Source organism: Hyla sarda, chromosome 6, assembly GCF_029499605.1.
Source record: "Hyla sarda isolate aHylSar1 chromosome 6, aHylSar1.hap1, whole genome shotgun sequence".
NCBI lineage: Eukaryota > Metazoa > Chordata > Amphibia > Anura > Hylidae > Hyla > Hyla sarda.
In genome coordinates, this window is record NC_079194.1 from 35,417,290 (window position 1) to 35,436,479 (window position 19,190).

The following is a 19,190-nucleotide window of genomic DNA, read 5'->3' on the forward strand; positions in this document are numbered from 1 at the left end:
GTCATACTAACTTGGTGATACTCTGAGGACTGGTATTTTTTTTTCTCTCTTTTCTTCTATAGCCTCTATTCACACTTTTGTTTTAGATACAGTTTCAGTTAAAGGGGTACTCTGCTGCCCCAGCGTTCGGAACATTTTGTTCCAAACGCTTGAAGCGGGCAGCAGGGGGCCGTGGCCGCGACGTCACGCCCCCCTGCTGCCCGCTCCAAGTGTTCGGCACAAAATGTTCCGGACGCTGGGGCAGCAGAGTACCCCTTTAAATGAAACCGTACCTATACCAAAAGTGTGAATAGAGGCTATAGAAAAAAAAAAAAAAAAGAGAAAAAAAATACCAGTCCTCGTGACGTCACACCGCACCCCCTCAATGCAAGTCTCCCATAGATGTGGTGTAGTGACCTCACGACCCCCGCCGCCCACACCCAGAGTTCTAAACGAACGCTGGGTGCTGTACAGAGATCGCGGGGGTCCCAGCAGCTGGACCACCCTGATCAGACATCTTATCCCCTATCCTTTAGATAGAGGATAAGACGTCTAGGGGCGGAGTACCCCTTTAACCTCATTTATTTAATAGTGAGTTGCACCTGTTTTGTTGTTTTTTCTTAATATTAACATAAACATTTTTTTTTTATTGTGTTTTGGTTTATCGGTAACAGTACTATGTGCCAAAAACTGCAGTCACAAAAATGATACCAAACTCAAGAAATGGTATATCCCATTGTATTCACCTATTAATATAAAAAAAAATCTTTATTTATTTTTTTTTTTTGCTTGTGTAGATGTTCTACCTGGAGGCCATGGACCTCTGCAGACTCCTCTTCTGGTAGATGTAGTTCAGTGTCATTCAGGACAGCCAGGCTTCCAATGCTCTGCAGAATCTGCTCTGTCGTACGGTTGACTTTATCCTTTGCTTCTCTAACCATGGCCGATATATCTGAGCAAGAACCCTAAGAAGAATTATAAAGCTATTAGTGGCCGTAGTTTGTAAATATGATGAAAAAGAATATTACATTACTAGGAAATATAACTGGGGGCGACCCATATAAATGCTGCAACCTATAAGAACCAGACAGACATTAAAGGAGTTATCCAGGAACAGAATTTTTTTTTTTTTTTTCTTAAAACAGCGCCACCTCTGTCGTCAGGGTGAGTGTGGAATTACAACTTGACTCAGTTCACTTCCAAAAGGACTAAGGTGTAATATCACAAAAAAACCTGTGGACAGAGGTGGTGCTGGTTTTTGAAGAAATCGTCTCTGTTTTCTATTCCCGGATAATATCAGGAAATATTACTTTATTGAGTAGTGGATGTATGGAATATCCTTCCTGCAGAAGAGGTATTTGCAAATACAGTGAAGGAGTTTAAGCATGCATGGGATAGGTATAAGGCTATCCTTCATATAAGATATGGATAGGCATAAGGCTATCCTTCATATAAGATAGGGATAGGTATAAGGCTGTCCTTCATATAAGATAGAGATAGGTATAAGGCTATCCTTCATATAAGAGAGAAATAGGTATAAGGCTATTCTTCATATAAGATAGGGATAGGTATAAGGCTATCCTTCATATAAGATAGGGATAGGTATAAGGCTATCCTTCATATAAGATAGGGATAGGTATAAGGCTGTCCTTCATATAAGATAGAGATAGGTATAAGGCTATCCTTCATATAAGAGAGAAATAGGCATAAGGCTATTCTTCATATAAGATAGGGATAGGTATAAGGCTATTCTTCATATAAGATAGGGATAGGTATAAGGCTATCCTTCATATAAGATATGGATAGGCATAAGGCTATCCTTTATATAAGATAGAGATAGGTATAAGGCTATCCTTCATATAAGAGAGAAATAGGCATAAGGCTATCCTTCATATAAGATAGGGATAGGTACAACGCTATCCTTCATATAAGATAGGGATGGACATAAGGCTATCCTTTATATAAGATAGGGATAGGTATAAGGCTATTCTTCATATAAGATAGGGATATATAAGGCTATCCTTCATATTAGAGATAGGCATAAGGCTGTCCTTTATATAAGATAGAGATAGGAATAAGGTTATCCTTCATATAAGATAGGGATAGGTATAAGTCTATCCTTCATATAAGATAGGAAAAGACATAAGGCTATCCTTCATATAAGATAGACATAGGAATAAGGTTATCCTTCATATAAGATAGGGATAGGCATAAGGATATCCTTCATATAAGATAGTGATAGGCATAAGGCTATCCTTCATATAAGATAGGGCCAGGCATAAGGCTATCCTTCATATAAGATAGGGCCAGGCATAAGGCTATGCTTCATATAAGATAGAGATAAGCATAAGGCTATCCTTCATATAAGATAGAGATAGGAATAAGGCTATCCTTCATATAAGATAGGCATAGGTATAAGGCTATCCTTCATATAAGATAGGCATAAGCATAAGGCTATCTTTCATATAAGATAGGGATAGGTATAAGGCTATTCTTCATATAAGATAGGGATAGGAATAAGGCTTTCCTTCATATAAGATAGGGATAGACATAAGGCTATTCTTCATATAACATAGAGATAGGCATAAGGCTATCTTTCATATAACATAGGGATAGGCATAAGGCTATCCTTCATATAAGATAGGGATAGGAATAAGGCTATCCTTCATATAAGATAGGCATAAGTATAAGGCTATCATTCATATAAGATAGGCATAAGCATAAGGCTATCCTTCATATAAGATAGAGATAGGTATAAGGCTATCCTTCATATAAGATAGAGATAGGTATAAGACTATCCTTCATATAAGATAGGCATAAGCATAAGGCTATCTTTCATACAAGATAGGTATAAGGCTATCCTTCATATAAGATAGGGATAGGTATAAGGCAGGGATAGGTATAAGGCTATCCTTCATATAAGATAGAGATAGGCATAAGGCTTTCCTTCATATAAGATAGAGATAGGCATAAGGCTATCCTTCATATAAGATAAGGCCAGGGACTATTGATAGTATTCAGAATATTGGGCAGACTAGATGGGCCAAATCTGCCGACACATGTTTCTATAAGATCACCTGTAGGAGCAGCTGCAAGTATCCTCCCAACTTCTTAACACACAGTACCACGTTGTCGGCGAGTCGGGAAGTCGCCTGGTTTTCGGGTAGGTTGTCCAGCCAATGTTTGCTTAACGCGACGAGCTGCTGAAAGGCCGACGTCATTCGTACGCTCTGTAACTGGGCTGTGCGATTGACCAGGAACACTGGAAAGACAGCAAGACAAACAGATGGTAGAGATCAACACATAGCAACCAATCAGATCGCTTCTTTCATTTTACAGAGGCCTTTTCAAAAGTGAAAGAAGCGATCTGATTGGTTGCTATGGGCAACTTTTCCTCTGGACGGGTTTTGATAAATGTCACCTATGGTGTTAACAGGACTGTAAAATCTTTAGTACAAGACAATGGTCTCCAAACTGTAGCTGTCCAGATGCTGCAAAACTACAGCTCCCAGCATGCCCGGACAGCCAACGGCTGTCCGGGCATGCTGGGAGTTGTAGTTTTGCAGCATCTGGAGGGCCGTAGTTTGGAGATCCGCTGGTAGAAATAATAGGCCATCAATGCATGACCATGAGGGATTTACAACAGAGACCACCACTGATCTCTGGAGCGTCACATGTCAGAAGTTATAATCCGTGGGGGTCAGGGTGCTGAGTCCCCCCCCAACTAAGACTAAGAAGCAGAAGCGCTCAGATGCGCTCTGTTCCCTTTCCGCTCAGACCCGAGGTTACAAACCAGTATTTTCTAACTATGGTGCCTCCAGCTGTTGCAAAACTACAACTCCCATCATGCCCAGGCAGCCTCTGGCTGTCTGGGCATGCTGGGAGTTGTGGTTTTGCAACAGCTGGAGGCACCCTGGTTAGGAAACGCTGGCCCAGTCTCATAGTAAGACCTGTTCCACACAAGAACATGGTAGTATGTCCACATTACGGGGTGAATTACAGTCAGTACATCATCAGTCTTGCGCCCCTTATTTCTGTACAGTAAATACTGATGGCCTATTTTGTCGGAAATTGAATTACACATTGAAAACGAATGTAAAAAACTTCCGACACGTCCCTATAAAATAAATACAAAACCAAAGCGTCACCTAAATACATAATAGATGGAAACTAAGAACATTAAAGGGGTACTCTGCTGCTCAGCGTTTGGAACAAACTGTTCCGAACGATGGAGTCGGCGCCGGGAGCTTGTGACGTCATAGCCCCCCCCCCCCCCCCCCCCCCGTGATGTCACGCCCCGCCCGCCCTCAATGCAAGTCTATGGGAGGGACGCCCCCTCCCATAGACTTGCATTGAGGGGGCGGGGCGTGATGTCATGAGGGGGCGGGGCTATGATGTCACAAACTCCCGGCGCCAGCGTTCGGAACAGTTTGTTACAAACGCTGGCCAGCGGAATACCCCTTTAAGCACTCACAGGCATCTGTGCCGTCGTCATCCTGCTGTTCATAGGCCAGAGACAGCGCGTGGACCGCAGAGCACACCCCGCGTACACAGCCGATCACACTGTCCGCTATGCTGCTCTCATCCGTATGGCTCTGACCCAGGTGATCCAGGGCAGATCCTATTAGATCCTTACAGATCCCGGGAAGATGTGAATCCGTGGGGTTGGAGCAGACACTGCTGGACTTACTAAGGAAACTGCTGGACTTATTCATTAAACCTATAAAGATAAAAATAAGTATAAAATGACAATACAGTAAAATAAAAAATAAAAAAAGGCAACAACAGTCTATACTAAAGTAAAATAGGACATGAAAAAGGACCTGATGTATGTCCGGACTGTAGACTCTGGATAGGGTGGACTCGTATTTCATACAGGCATCCAGAAATCCTCTTGTTCTTCATGAGGCTTTTGCTCCTTTAAAAAGAAAGTGCAAACGTTACTGCGCGCAAAAGTTCTGCATCAGGTCACAACGAATCCACGTAACGTCTGTTGCACCGAAAGCGGAAATTACACGTTCCCCTTTGTGATCAAATAGGGCGAAAAACGTGCAAGAATTTATGTGCTTCGGTGATATCAGCCTGAATACCGCTGCTTGATTTTCAAGACCCTAAGACCTCGTTCACACGACGGAATTTCAGAGCGCAATCCGCCGGAAAAATTCAGCGAGAAAATTCCGTTGCAGCAGGGTTCCATTGCTTTCAATGTAATTCTGCTGCACTGTGAACATGGCAGAAACATCTGCCGGAGAAATCACGATTCCGGCCTCTACCGAAAGTCAATTCTTTAGTCGGAATCCGCTCAGAAATGCATTGCAGTCTATGGAGATGGCGCATTTCCGAGCGGCCCTAGCGTCGGCGGAACATGCTAATTTTCCGGTGTGTGAACAAGGGCCAAAGACTTAGGCCTTAAAGGGGTATTCCAGGATTTTTTTTATTTGACTATGCTACAGGGGCTGTACAGTTAGTGTAGTTCATAATATAGTGTCTGTATCTGTGTGTGATGGTTTTCTCCAATTCTTCTGTGATTTTTACCCCAATATTTATTTTTACCAGCATAGAAAATGACTGTTGTCTCAGATTTTTCCCAGGTTGCAATGCGGCCGAGACCTGACTCACTAGTCAGCTGATGACAGGGAGCCTGTCTGCTTCAATGGGTGGAGGGAGAGAGATCAATCTGCAACTAATGCAACAGCTGTAGGCACCCTGATTGAAAACCACAGGTCTTTTGAATGGATGCAGCTCATTTATGTTTCAATGGGTGGGGTGGCTGATGTGTGGGAGGGAGGAAAATGGAATTATGGGATTTGTAGTCAATAAAGAAAAACTCAAACAGGAAATACCAGTTCACAAAAGCTAGCCACAGTGTTATGGTAATCTCACAACATGGCCATTTAGCCCCAAGACAAGCGCAGATCCTTCCTAAGCATGTCCATTACTGTCTGCCAGGTACGTACTAAAATCACCTTATGGTGGAGAACCCCTTTAAGCAGCTGCAAAAGGGATTAGTATACATTTCTGTTATATTCCCCCATATTTAGGATCTGGGACTATATTTTGGCTTCTAAATACTGATAACCCCCAATACTACTCAATGTACAATGTCAGTGTAGAGGAGTCTGGATGGAGTGGTGGTCGTGCTTGCATCCTACTGCTTCATTCAAAGTCTATAGGGCTGTAAGGAGGAAAAAACCTGAATATATGGCTTAGTTGGTTCTGTCGGCTCCATAAATATGACTAGAGTGGCAGAGTGACTGACTACTGCTCCATTCATACTCCTCCTTATAGCAACGAGAAGGAACAGAGAAGGCTGGCCCCTCAATACTAGTGGTTGGTGAGGGTCCCAGACAACGTACATGCATCACCTATTCTGTGGACAGTGAGATATATGTTTTTTAAGACATAGCCCAGTGTTTTCCAACCAGGGTGCCTCCAGCTGTTGCAAAACTACAACTCCCAGCATGCCCGGACAGCCTTCGGCTGTCCGGGAATGCTGGGAGTTGTAGTTTTGCAACAGCCGGAGGCACCCCAGTTGGGAAACACTTGCTCTATCCCACCATAGACACCATACCACCCAACCATTCCGGATCTGGCGGGAAATTTCCGATTTTGGGGTCAAAGGCTGTCTGGAAGTTGCAGTTTTGCAACAGCTGGAGGCGCCCTGGTTGGGAAACACTGACATAACCTCTTAAGGGCTCTGTCCACACCACTATCAAGGCTCCGGAGCCATTGTATGGAGTTCTGTCAAATTTGATGGGAAGAAACACAAAGCATGTAGTGTCATAATGACGACCACCATGCTGGAAACTGATAGGCACACTAAAAAAAGTCAGTATTTCCCAACCAGGAGGCCTCCAGCTGTTGCAAACCTATACCTGAACAATGTAGAAATAAGTTAGATCAGCTCACCCTATATTTCTGTATCCAGATATCCAGCATAAACAGGCTCGAAATCAAGCACTGAGGCTGGGTCCTCAGATGGTGTAATCACAGGCAAAGAAGATGAACTTCCGGCTCCCAACTCAGAGTAAAAAATCCAATTTATTTCAAAATACCGTATATCCTGGCGTATAAGATGACTTTTAACCCCAAATTTTCTTCTGAAAAGTCCGGGGTCGTCTTATACGCGGGTATTGAGGTCCGGGATAGGAAATCTTCTGATTATCTGCCCAGGCCGGCTCCCGTGTGTGGCTGCAGGCGGGGGCCGGCCAGAGCAAGTAAAAACGAATACTGTATACTAAAAACCAGGGGGCCTCCAGCTGTTGTGAAACTACAACTCCCAGCACGGCAAAGGCTGTCCGGGCATGCTGGGAGTTGTAGTTTCACAACAGCTGGATGCCCCCTTGTTTTTAGTACACAGTATTAGTTTTTACTTGCTCTGGAACGGCCCCCGCCTGCAGCCACACACGGGAGCCGGCCCGGGCAGATAATCATAGGTTTTCCTATGCTGGACATCCCTGTGTCCCGAAAAATCTTTTCAGGACATAAGGATGTCCGCCGGTCACTTACCATTCCCTGGCTGCCCGTGTCCTCCTGCAATCCTCTTTCGGTCCTCCGTCTCTATGGTTGTACGCACGGGACGCCAGTGACGTCAGGTGCCTACAACCATAGAGGCAGAGGAGTGCAGGACCAGGAGGACCGCAGGAGGACGCGCGCCGACCGGGGCCTGGTGAGTGACTGGCCATGCTATCTTAAGTGATCCGGTCACCGCTCCCCGGTCCCGACACCTACTGCTATGGTCCATAGGCCATAGCAGTAGATGGTGACCCGGGCCGGAGGAGCGGTGATCGGAACACTGTGGGGGCAGACCAGTACAGACATACAGCCTGCAGCCATACACTGTATATGGCTGGAAGCTGTATGTCTGTTGGGGGAGCTGCCAATCTAATGTGGGGGGAGCTGCCTACAAATGTGGGGGGAGCTGCCTACAAATGTGGGGGGAGCTGCCTACAAATGTGGGGGAGCTGCCTACAAATGTGGGGGGAGCTGCCTACAAATGTGGGGGGAGCTGCCTACAAATGTGGGGGGAGCTGCCTACAAATGTGGGGGGAGCTGCCTACAAATGTGGGGGGAGCTGCCTACAAATGTGGGGGGAGCTGCCTACAAATGTGGGGGGAGCTGCCTACAAATGTGGGGGGAGCTGCCTACAAATGTGGGGGGAGCTGCCTACAAATGTGGGGGGAGCTGCCTACAAATGTGGGGGGAGCTGCCTACAAATGTGGGGGGGAGCTGCCTACAAATGTGGGGGGAGCTGCCTACAAATGTGGGGGGAGCTGCCTACAAATGTGGGGGGAGCTGCCTACAAATGTGGGGGGAGCTGCCTACAAATGTGGGGGGAGCTGCCTACAAATGTGGGGGGAGCTGCCTACAAATGTGGGGGGAGCTGCCTACAAATGTGGGGGGAGCTGCCTACAAATGTGGGGGAACTACCTACTATTGTGGGGGAACTGCCTACTATTGTGGGGGAACTGCCTACTATTGTGGGGGAACTGCCGACCTAATGTGGGGGAACTGCCGACCTAATGTGGGGGAACTGCCGACCTAATGTGGGGCAACTGCCGACCTAATGTGGGGCAACTGCCGACCTAATGTGGGGCAACTGCCGACCTAATGTGGGGCAACTGCCGACCTAATGTGGGGGAACTGCCGACCTAATGTGGGGGAACTGCCAACTTAATGTGGGGGGAACTATACTGCTTACCTAATGTGGGGGAACTATACTGCTTACCTAATGTGGGGGGAACTATACTGCTTACCTAATGTGGGGGGAACTATACTGCCTACCTAATGTGGGGAAACATGATGCCTACCTAATGTGGGGGGAACTACAAGGTACCGTACATTGCGGTAGGAGGGGTAGTCTTATATGGCGAGTATATCCCAAACTCTATATTTTAACTGTAAAAGTTGGGGGTCGTCTTATACGCCGGCATATACGGTAGGTTAAAATCCAAGTACAGCAAAACAAAAGAAGTGAATAAAAGAACACAAACTACACGCATCAACGCGTTTTCGACTTGCTAACAAGTCTTAGTCAAGACTAAGCCATGACTAAGACTTGTTAGCAAGTTGAAACGCGTTTGTGCGTGTCGTTTGTGTTCTTTTATTCACTTTTTTTGTTTTGCTGTACTTGGATTTTAACCTATTTTGAAATAAATTGGATTTTTTACTCTGAGTTGGGAGCCGGAAGTTCATCTTCTTTGCCTGTGCAAACCTATAACTCCCAGCATGCTGGGCGTTGTACTTTTGCAACAGCTGGAGGCATTCTGGTTGGGAAACACTGTCCTAAGTCAATCAGGCACAGTTGGTGTTCAGCGTTCAAAGGGTCCAGCACTACACACATGGTTTCCATTGTAACAGAAGCCATGATGTCGGTAAGAACCGAGCAAGAGTTCAGGTGAGTACGATTTTCCATTCGCAGCACTTTACCTGCGCCTTGAGAAATTCGACGCTGATGATTTTGATAGGTCTGGCTCCCATTCATCTCCTGGATCATAGAAAATGTCATCATCCTTTCCATTGCCATTATTCTGTGGATGTAGAAAGCCAAACTATTAATATCTAAAATTACTGCAAATGGCCATAAGAGCATTCAGTGACTTTGTATTTTTCCTTTAAAGCGAATGCATTTTCTAGATTTTTTTTCCTATTGTTTCTCCACAAGTAACATAATTTCACAGTAATTTTTTAAGGAGAAAAATTATTTTTTAGTTATGGTCATATGTGTAAAAATTTGGAAGTTATGCAGTAACATATATTTCTCATAGACTTGTATGGGACTTTAAACATAAACCCCACCCCTGGCAAATGGGGGTGAGTAAGGGTTAAATCACCTATCCTATGTTTGTTGCTGACATATAAGTAACATATGTGCCAAGTTTCATGTTAATATCTTTAGCCTTTGGAAGTTTTTGGGGAACATACACACACACATATATTATATATAAATATATATATATATATATATATATACACACATACACACAATATATATATATATATATATATATATATATATATATATATATATATATATATATATATATATATAGATTGTGGTCACAGCCAGAATTATTGTTATTAATTATAAACCTTCTTTTTAAATATACCTATTAAATGTTAAGTTTTATTGCTTGTTTTGATACTGTGAATAAAAGTGAACCTGCCCTTAAGTTAAACACAAACTTTTGCCTAACACTTGGAACATTTAAATGTAACAGACAGTGTTGTGGTTCATGGCTTGAGGTAGAATTAGATTTGGCGCAAAGGGTTCTACGGTAACTGCTTAGTCAATGTCCGCAAAACGTACCTGAGAGGTCACCAAAAATGGCCGCTGACCACCTGGTTAGTGTAGACCCAAAATAGCCAACAATCCATGTGCTTTAGTAAATACAATATACTTACAGAGCTCAGTTACATTAGTCCCCATCTAAGCAGAATTACTGGAGCCCAAATGCATTTGTAAGCACCCCAAAGACCATAGTGAAGAAGTTCCCATGTCAGCTCACGAGCAATGCAGGCTAAATCCAGAACCTGCGCTCAATCTGTATCCAACCCTGATAGATACCACTTTGAAAGGTACACCTTGTTACTGGTTATTTTTTTTTCTAAATCCACTGGTGCCAGAAAGTTAAACAGGTTTGTAAATTACTTCTATTAAAAAAAATCTTAATCCTTCCAGTACTTATTAGATGCTGAATATTACAGAGGAAATTATTTTCTTTTTGGAACACAGAGCTCTCTGCTGACATCATGACCACAGTGCTCTCTGCTGACATCTCTGTCCATTTTAGGAACTGTCCAGAGTAGGAGAAAATCCCAATAGCAAACATATGCTGCTCTGGACAGTTCATAAAATGGACAGAGATGTCAGCAGAGAGCACTGTGCTCGTGATGTCAGCAGAGAGCACTGTGTTCCAAAAAGAAAAGAATTTCCTCTGTAGTATTCTGCAGCTAATAAGTACTGGAAGGATTAAGAGTTTTTAATAGAAGTAATTTACAAATCTGTTTAACTTTCTGGCACCATTTGATTAAAGAAAAAAAAAGTTTTCCACTGGAGTGCCCCTTTAAGTAAATGAGATCACTTGTACCCCCCCCCCCCCCCCACAGACTGATGCATTTCCAGTGACTTACACATCCTTTAGTCATGTGTAAGATGCCAGATACATGTTGGCCATCCATCGGCTGTGTACATGTTTTTTTTAAGCCAACCTATAAGTATCTCTGATAAAGAATCCCTTAAAGGGGTACTCCGCCGCTCAGCGTTTGGAACAAACTGTTCTGAACGCTGAAGCAGGGAGCTTGTGCCGTCATAGCCCCGCCCCCTTGTGCCATCACGCCCCGCCCCTCAATGCAAGTCTATGGGAGGGGGCATGACATTACGCCCCTCCCACAGACTTGCATTAAGGGGGCGGGGTGTGACATGAGGGGGCAGGGCTATGACGTCACAAGCTCCCGGCGCCGGCTCCAGCGTTCGGAACAGTTTGTTGCAAACGCTGAGCAGCGGAGTACCCCTTTAAGATGCAGGTTGTCGTCACCTCATACAGATCTTTCATCGCAGCCAACTTGTATTCAAATTTCTCGAGACTCCAGAACGTCACGATGCCCAGCTTAAGATTTCTAACCAGGATCTGGACAGAACCTCCAGGTTGGTTTTCTTTATCCTTCTCTGATATATCATGTCTGGAAAAATAGGAAGATATAATAAATGTTTAACCGTGGGAAATGACAAATGGATTTAGCAAACATATTGAAAACAGGTTTATGGGTCTCACTTTCAGCACCTCCTGGCAGATAGGCGGCTTTACTGTGGGATCTCACGACATATGGATAGACACTGTTTTCAGGAGATAACATCTTTATTAAAGGGGTACTCCAGTGGAAAAACGTTTTTTTTTTGTTTTTGTTTTTGTTTTTTTAAATCAACTGGTGCCAGAAAGTTAAATAGGTTTGTAATTCACTTCTATTAAAAAATCTTAATCATTCCAGTACTTATAAGCTGCTGAATACTACAGAGGAAATTATTTTCTTTTTGAAACACATAGCTCTCTGCTGACATCATGAGCACAGTGCTCTCTGCTGACACCTCTGTCCATTTTAGGAACTGTCCAGAGCAGCATATGTTTGCTGTGGGGATTTTCTCCTACTCTGGACAGTTCTTAAAATGGACAGAGATGTCAGCAGAGAGCACTGTGGTCATGATGTCAGCAGAGAGCACTGTGCTCGTGATGTCAACAGAGAGCTCTGTGTTCCAAAAAGAAAATAATTTCCTCTGCAATTTAAAAATCTGTTTAACTCTCTGGCACCAGTTGATAAAAAAAAAAAAAAAAAAAAAGGTTTCCACCGGAGTACCCCTTTAACCCCTTAAGGACTCAGCCCATTTTGGCCTTAAGGACTCAGACAATTTAATTTTTACATTTTCATTTTTTCCTCCTCGCCTTCTAAAAATCATAACTCTTTTATATTTTCATCCACAGACTAGTATGAGGACTTGTTTTTTGCGCGACCAGTTGTCCTTTGTAATGACATCACTCATTATATCATAAAATGTATGGCGCAACCAAAAAACACTATTTTTGTGGGGAAATTAAAACGAAAAACGCAATTTTGCTAATTTTGGAAGGTTTCGTTTTCACGCTGTACAATTTATGGTAAAAATGACGTGTGTTCTTTATTCTGAGGGTCAATACGATTAAAATGATACCCATTATTATATACTTTTATATTATTGTTGCGCTTAAAAAAAAATCACAAACTTTTTAACCAAATTAGTACGTTTATAATCCCTTTATTTTGATGACCTCTAACTTTTTTATTTTTCCATATAAGCGGCGGTATGGGGGCTCATTTTTTGCGCCATGATCTGTACTTTTTTTTGATACCACATTTGCATATAAAAAACTTTTAATACATTTTTTATATTTTTTTTTAAATAAAATGTATAAAAAAAGTAGCAATTTTGGACTTTTTTTTTTCCGTTCACGCCGTTCACCGTACGGGATCATTAACATTTTATTTTAATAGTTCGGACATTTACGCACGTGGCGATACCAAATATGTCTATAAAATTTATTTTTTACGCTTTTTGGGGGTAAAATAGGAAAAAACGGACGTTTTACTTTTTTATTGGGGGAGGGGATTTTTCACTTTTTTTTTTACTTTGACTTTGACATTTTTTTTTACACTTGAATAGTCCCCATAGGGGACTATTCATAGCAATACCATGATTGCTAATACTGATCTGTTCTATGTATAGGACATAGAACAGATCAGTGTTATCGGCGATCTTTTGCTCTGGTCTGCTCGATCTCAGACCAGAGCAGGAGACGCCGGAAGCCGAACGGAGGAAGGTGAGGGGACCTCCGTGCGGCGTTCTGAATAATTGGATCCCCGCAGCAGCCGGGATCTGTATTGATCCCGGCACCTGAGGGGTTAAAGGGGTAGTCCAGTGGTGAAAAACTTATCCCCTATCCTAAGGATAGGGGATAAGTTTGAGATCGCGGGGGGTCCGACCGCTGGGGCCCCCTGCGATCTCTCTGTACGGGGCCCCGGCTCTCCGCCGAGATAGCGGGTGTCGACCCCCGCACGAGGCGGCGGCCGACACGCCCCTTCAATACATCTCTATGGCAGAGCCGGAGATTGCCGAAGGCAACGCTTCGGCTCTGCCATGGAGTTGTATTGAGGGGGCGTGTCGGCCGCCGCCTCGTGCGGAGGTCGACACGCCCCCTTCCCGCGGGCTGTCGGGGCTCCGTACAGGAGATCGCAGGGGGCCCCAGCGGTCGGACCCCCCGCGATCTGCAACTTATCCCCTATCCTTAGGATAGGGAATAAGTTGCTCACCACTGAATCACCACTGGACTACTCCTTTAATGGCGAGATCGCGGGCGTCGGCCATTGCCGGCGGGTCCCTGGCTGCGATCAGCAGCCGGGATCAGCCGCGCATGACACGGGCATCGCTCCGATGCCCGCGGTTATGCACAGGAAGTAAATGTACGTCCTGGTGTGTTAAGTACCACTGCACCAGGACGTACATTTACGTCCTGCGTCGTTAAGGGGTTAAAGGAGGACTCCAACCAAAATGAACTTCTCACCTATCCACAGAATAGAGGATAAGTAGCCGGGGGGGCCGACCAGCGGTCGAGACCAGGCCCTCAATGAGGAGCTCCATAAATTTCTATGGCCGACAAGACCTGAGTACAGCACTCCCATAGAAATAATAGAGCCTGTGCAGTCTATCGGTAGACAACACGTGTTCCTCACTGACAGCCGGAGTAATGAAGAAAAATGTGTCCCTGTACAGAACAAGACTCTCAACACAGGGACACCGTTTTCTGCTTTACAGACCGCTCCCTCTCACTCCATCCCTGCTACCCTCTCTAAAGGAGACTGGGACAAAGTTTCTCCGCACATCTCCCAGTCTTTCTTCCGCCCACACCACACACATCCGACAGATTTACAACAGTGATAAGAGTTTTTTTATATCAACTGGCTCCAGAAAGTTAAACAGATTTGTAAATTAAAGAAAAAAAAACTGAAAATGTAGCCAGCACCTAAACCCAATACACGGGTGCACGCTGCTGTGGCAAGTACAAAACATGTAAAAAAAGAAAATGGCATGCGCTAAGAGCCTCCATTTTGTTGACCAAGTGTGCTACTGCCATTTTCTTTTTTTACATGTTTTGTACTTGCCACAGCAGCGTGCACCCGTGTATTGGGTTTAGGTGCTGGCTACATTTTCAGTTTTTTTTTCTTTGCTGTGCAAATTTGGGGGGAGTGGCTCCCTCTGTAGCCGTGCATCCCCTCCCCTATTTTCACAGGAGGTGGTTTGGATCGTTAGTGGATCCAACATGTCACCCAGCCTGAGGTAGGTGAGTGTTTAGGGACCCATCCGATAAGAGGCCACCTCTGCGTGGTGGATGGGGGGACACGTTTTGATCAAAAAGTGCGCTAAGAGCCTCCATTTTGTTGACCAGATTTGTAAATTACTTCAATTAAAAAATCTTAATCCTTCCAATAATTATCAGCTGCTGAAGTCGAGTTGTTCTTTTCTGTCTGGCAACAATGCTCTCAGCTGACATCTCTGCTTGTCTCGGGAACTGCACAGGGTAGAAGAGGTTTGCTATGGGGAATTTGCTTCTACTCTGGACAGTTCCCGAGACAGGTGTCATCAGAGAGCACTTAGACAGAAAAGAACAACTCAACTTCAGCAGCTCATAAGTACTGAAAGGATTAAGATTTTTTAATAGAAGTAATTTACAAATCTGTTTAACTTTCTGGAGCCAGTTGAGATATATATATATATATATATATATATATATATATATATATATATATAAAAAGTTATTTCCTGGATAACCCCTTTAAATTCTCACTGAAGAATAGAGCCATATTCTCTAGACAACACTACTACAAGTCATCCCGTCATAAAAAGAACTAGTCAGACTCCGATGTGAATTGTATTCATTAGATTTGTCTACAATTCACCAGGACATAATTTTGTTATCTTTGATCATTTTGATACATTTTTTATTTTTCATAATTAATATTTTTTATGACCATAATTCATAATTGAGTTATTACCACACCACAGGGGCCGGATGGTAGAAAGGCTGTGGAGAGCTCCTCCGGCTGCACTCCATAGTCTGTCTAAGCGGTGTAGAAACTGTGACCTTGTCCACCTTAGAGAACATAGCGGTGTTGGAGTGAGAGGGAGCAGACTGTAAACAGAAAATGGTGTCCTTGTGCAGAGGGTCACATTCTGCTACAGGGCACAGTTTTCTTCACTACACCAGGTTCTCGTTCTGGGGATCACGCGGGGGGGGGGGGGGGGGGGGGAGGGTTGTGAACAAGGGCCAAAGACTTAGGCCTTATTCATTTTTTGTAGCCAAAGTCAAAAACAGCTGTAAAAGGGATTAGTATACATTTATATTCCTCCATATTTAGGATCTAGGACTATATTTTGGCTTCCAAATACTAAAAAAACAAAAAAAACAATACTACTCAAATGTACAACGTCAGTGTAGAGGAGTCGGGAGGATTGGTGGTCGTGCTTGCATCCTACTGCTTCATTCAAAGTCTATAGCAGTGGTCTCTAACCTGCGGACCTCCAGATGTTGCAAAACTACAACTCCCAGCATGCCCGGACAGCCAACGGCTGTTCGGGCATGCTGGGAGTTATAGTTTTGCAACATCTGGAGGTCCGCAGATTGAAGACCACTGGTCTATAGGGCTGTAAGGAGGAAAAACCTGAATATATGGCTTAGTTGGTTCTGTCAGCTCCATAAAGATGACTAGAGTGGCAGAGCGACTGACTACTGCTCCAATCATACTCCTTATAGCAATGAGAAGGAATAGAGGTAGCAGGACCCCTCAATACTAGTGGTTGGTGAGGGTCCCAGACATTGTGCATTCATCACCTATTCTGTGGACAGTGAGATATGTTTTTTTATGACATAACCCAGTGTTTTCCAAACAGGGTGCCTCGAGCTGTTGCAAAACTACAACTCCCAGCATGCCCGGACAGCCAAAGGCTGTCCGGGCATGCTGGGAGTTGTAGTTTTGAAACAGCTCGAGGCACCCCAGTTGGGAAATATTTGCCCTATCCCACCATAGACACCATACCTCCCAACCATCCAGGATCTGGCGGGACATTCCGATTTTGGGGTCAAAGGCTGTCTGGGCTTGCTGGGAGTTGTAGTTTTGCAACAGCTGGAGGCACCCCAGTTGGTAAATATTTGCCCTATCCCACCATAGACACCATACCTCCCAACCATCCAGGATCTGGCGGGACATTCCCGATTTTGGGGTCAAAGGCTGTCTGGGCATGCTGGGAGTTGTAGTTTTGCAACAGCTGGAGGCACCCTGGTTGGGAAACACTGCCATAACCTCTTAACGGGGTACTCCGCCCATAGCATCTTATCCCCTATCCAAAGGATAGGGGATAAGATGTGAGATCGCGGGGTCCCACCGCTGGAGTCCCGCTATGACTACGTAATGATGGGCAACGCCCCCTCCCATAGACTTGCATTAAGGGGGCGGGCCGTGATGTCATGAGTGGGTGGGGCTGTGATGTCACAATGCTCCGGACGCTGTACTGCCCGTCATTACGCACAGAGCAAGTTTGCTCTGTGCAGTAATGATAGCGCGGTGCCGCAGCGGAGATCCCGGGGGTCCCCAGCGGCAGGACCCCCGCGATCTGACATCTTATGCCCTATTGGATAGGGGATAAGATGCTAGGGGCAGAGTACCCCTTTAAAGGCTCTGTCCACACCACTGTCAAGGCTCCGGAGCCATTGTATGGAGTTCTGTCAAATTTGATGGGAAGAAACACAAAGCATGTAGTGTCATAATGATGACCACCATGCTGGAAACTGATAGGCACACTAAACAAGTCAGTATTTCCCAACCAGGAGGCCTCCAGCTGTTGGGGTACCAGGATCAGCTACTTATTCCCTATTATGTGGATAAGTTAGTTTTGGCTGGAGTTGTCCTATAACAAAAATTGTTGGAGTTGTCCTTTAAAAAAAAAAGTTACAATCTATTACAGTATTTAACTACCGTATTTTTCGCCGTATAAGACGCACTTTTTCTTCCCCAAAACTGGGCGGAAAAAGTTGGTGCGTCTTATACGGCGAATACACCCCTATCGGGTCGGTCCCTGCAGCCATCAACGGCCGGGACCCGCGGCTAATACAGGACATCACCGATCGCGGTGATGCCCTGTATTAACCCTTCAGACGCGGCGATCAAAGCTGACCGCCGCGTCTGAAGGGAAAGTGACACTAACCCGGCTGTTCAGTCGGGCTGTTCGGGACCACCGCGATTTCAACGCGGCGGTCCCGAACAGCCCGACTGAATAGCCGGGTTAGTGCTTACAGGACACCGGGGTGGAAATTACCTGCCTCCTCGGTGTCTTCCCCGTTCAGGGATCCCCTGTATAGCCGGCGCTCTCCTTCCTCGTCATCACGTCGTCGCGTACGTGCGTCGGCGTGCGTAACAACGTGATGGCGGCGACGGAGAGCGAGGATACCCGGCCGGCAGCAGAGACGTTCCAGAGCGACGGGGACACAGCGACGGAGCGACATCCAGGGCAGCGGTGACGGGTCCGGAGCGGCGGGGACACGTGAGTATTACCTCCTCCTGCAGTGGTCTTCAATCTGCGGACCTCCAGATGTTGCAAAACTACAACTCCCAGCATGCCCGGACAGCCGTTGGCTGTCCGGGCATGCTGGGAGTTGTAGTTTTGCAACATCTGGAGGTCCGCAGGTTGAAGACCACTATTGGGTTCAAAATCTTAATTTTTTTTAGATTTTTCCCCTAAAAATAGGGTGGTGCGCTGGTGCGTCCTATAGGACGAAAAATACGGTAGTTATTGTAGAAAAAAATGAACACACAACATACATAGTGTACATGCCCTCTAGGACCCCGCGTCCTCCTGGCCAAGACTGAGAGGGAGCATGTGTAAGTATTTCTTTCATAACATAGATAGCTTCCATGCAGTAATTCAGTGTTTTTTTTCCAAGCAGGGTGCCTCCAGCTGTTGCAAAACTACAACTCCCAGCATGCCTGGACAGCCGAAAGCTGTAGTTTTGCTACATGTGGAGGCACCCTGGTTGGAAATCACTGCAGTAAGCACTTACCTACTAAACACAGTGTGCTTCCGGAGTTTTGCACTGATGGTGTTTGCTTCCTGAATCATCACGGAAAGCTTTAAAGCATTCCAAGTTGGCTGAACTTTAGAAATAAAGAAAAATTTGACAATGTTAGGATTTAAGATGCAGTTTTACCATACAGCGTAATGTCCGAGAACGAGGCTGAAGCTTTACTTCCATTAATGTTAACAAAAACATTTCAGTCCCTTCCTCAAGGCTTCACCCTACGGCCAGAGCTACATTGCGACTTTTTGTAGCACTACAAATTGATTTTAACTATCAAGTGACAGCTGCAGTCCACAAGATGACATGCGACTCAATGGGGGAGATTTATCAAAACCTGTCCAGAGGAAAAGCCTTACCTTCTTCTCGGCTGTCCGATCGGCATTTGATTGCTCCAAGCCTGAAATCCAGGCTCGAGCAATCAAGCACAGAAAACACTGATCAATGCATTCCTATGGCAATGCATTGGACAGTGCCTGCCATCAGTGTATGCAATGTTACAGCCCCTAGAGGGGGCTATAACACTGCATTAAAAAAAGTTAATAAAGATGATTTAAC

At 44.9% G+C, this 19,190-nt stretch overlaps 1 protein-coding gene across 1 annotated transcript in view; it reads right to left on the minus strand.

Annotated features, from left to right (window-relative positions):
* KIF14 (kinesin family member 14) overlaps positions 1–19,190 on the minus strand; it is a 104,535-nt gene that overhangs the window by 19,034 nt on the left and 66,311 nt on the right. The window contains exons 20-26 of the mRNA XM_056523483.1: positions 18,618–18,711; positions 11,517–11,661; positions 9,409–9,509; positions 4,803–4,897; positions 4,454–4,699; positions 3,057–3,241; positions 786–944 (exon numbers count right to left, since the gene is read on the minus strand). Coding sequence (XP_056379458.1) covers positions 786–944; positions 3,057–3,241; positions 4,454–4,699; positions 4,803–4,897; positions 9,409–9,509; positions 11,517–11,661; positions 18,618–18,711 — 1,025 coding nt within the window. The remainder of the gene's footprint in view (positions 1–785; positions 945–3,056; positions 3,242–4,453; positions 4,700–4,802; positions 4,898–9,408; positions 9,510–11,516; positions 11,662–18,617; positions 18,712–19,190) is intronic.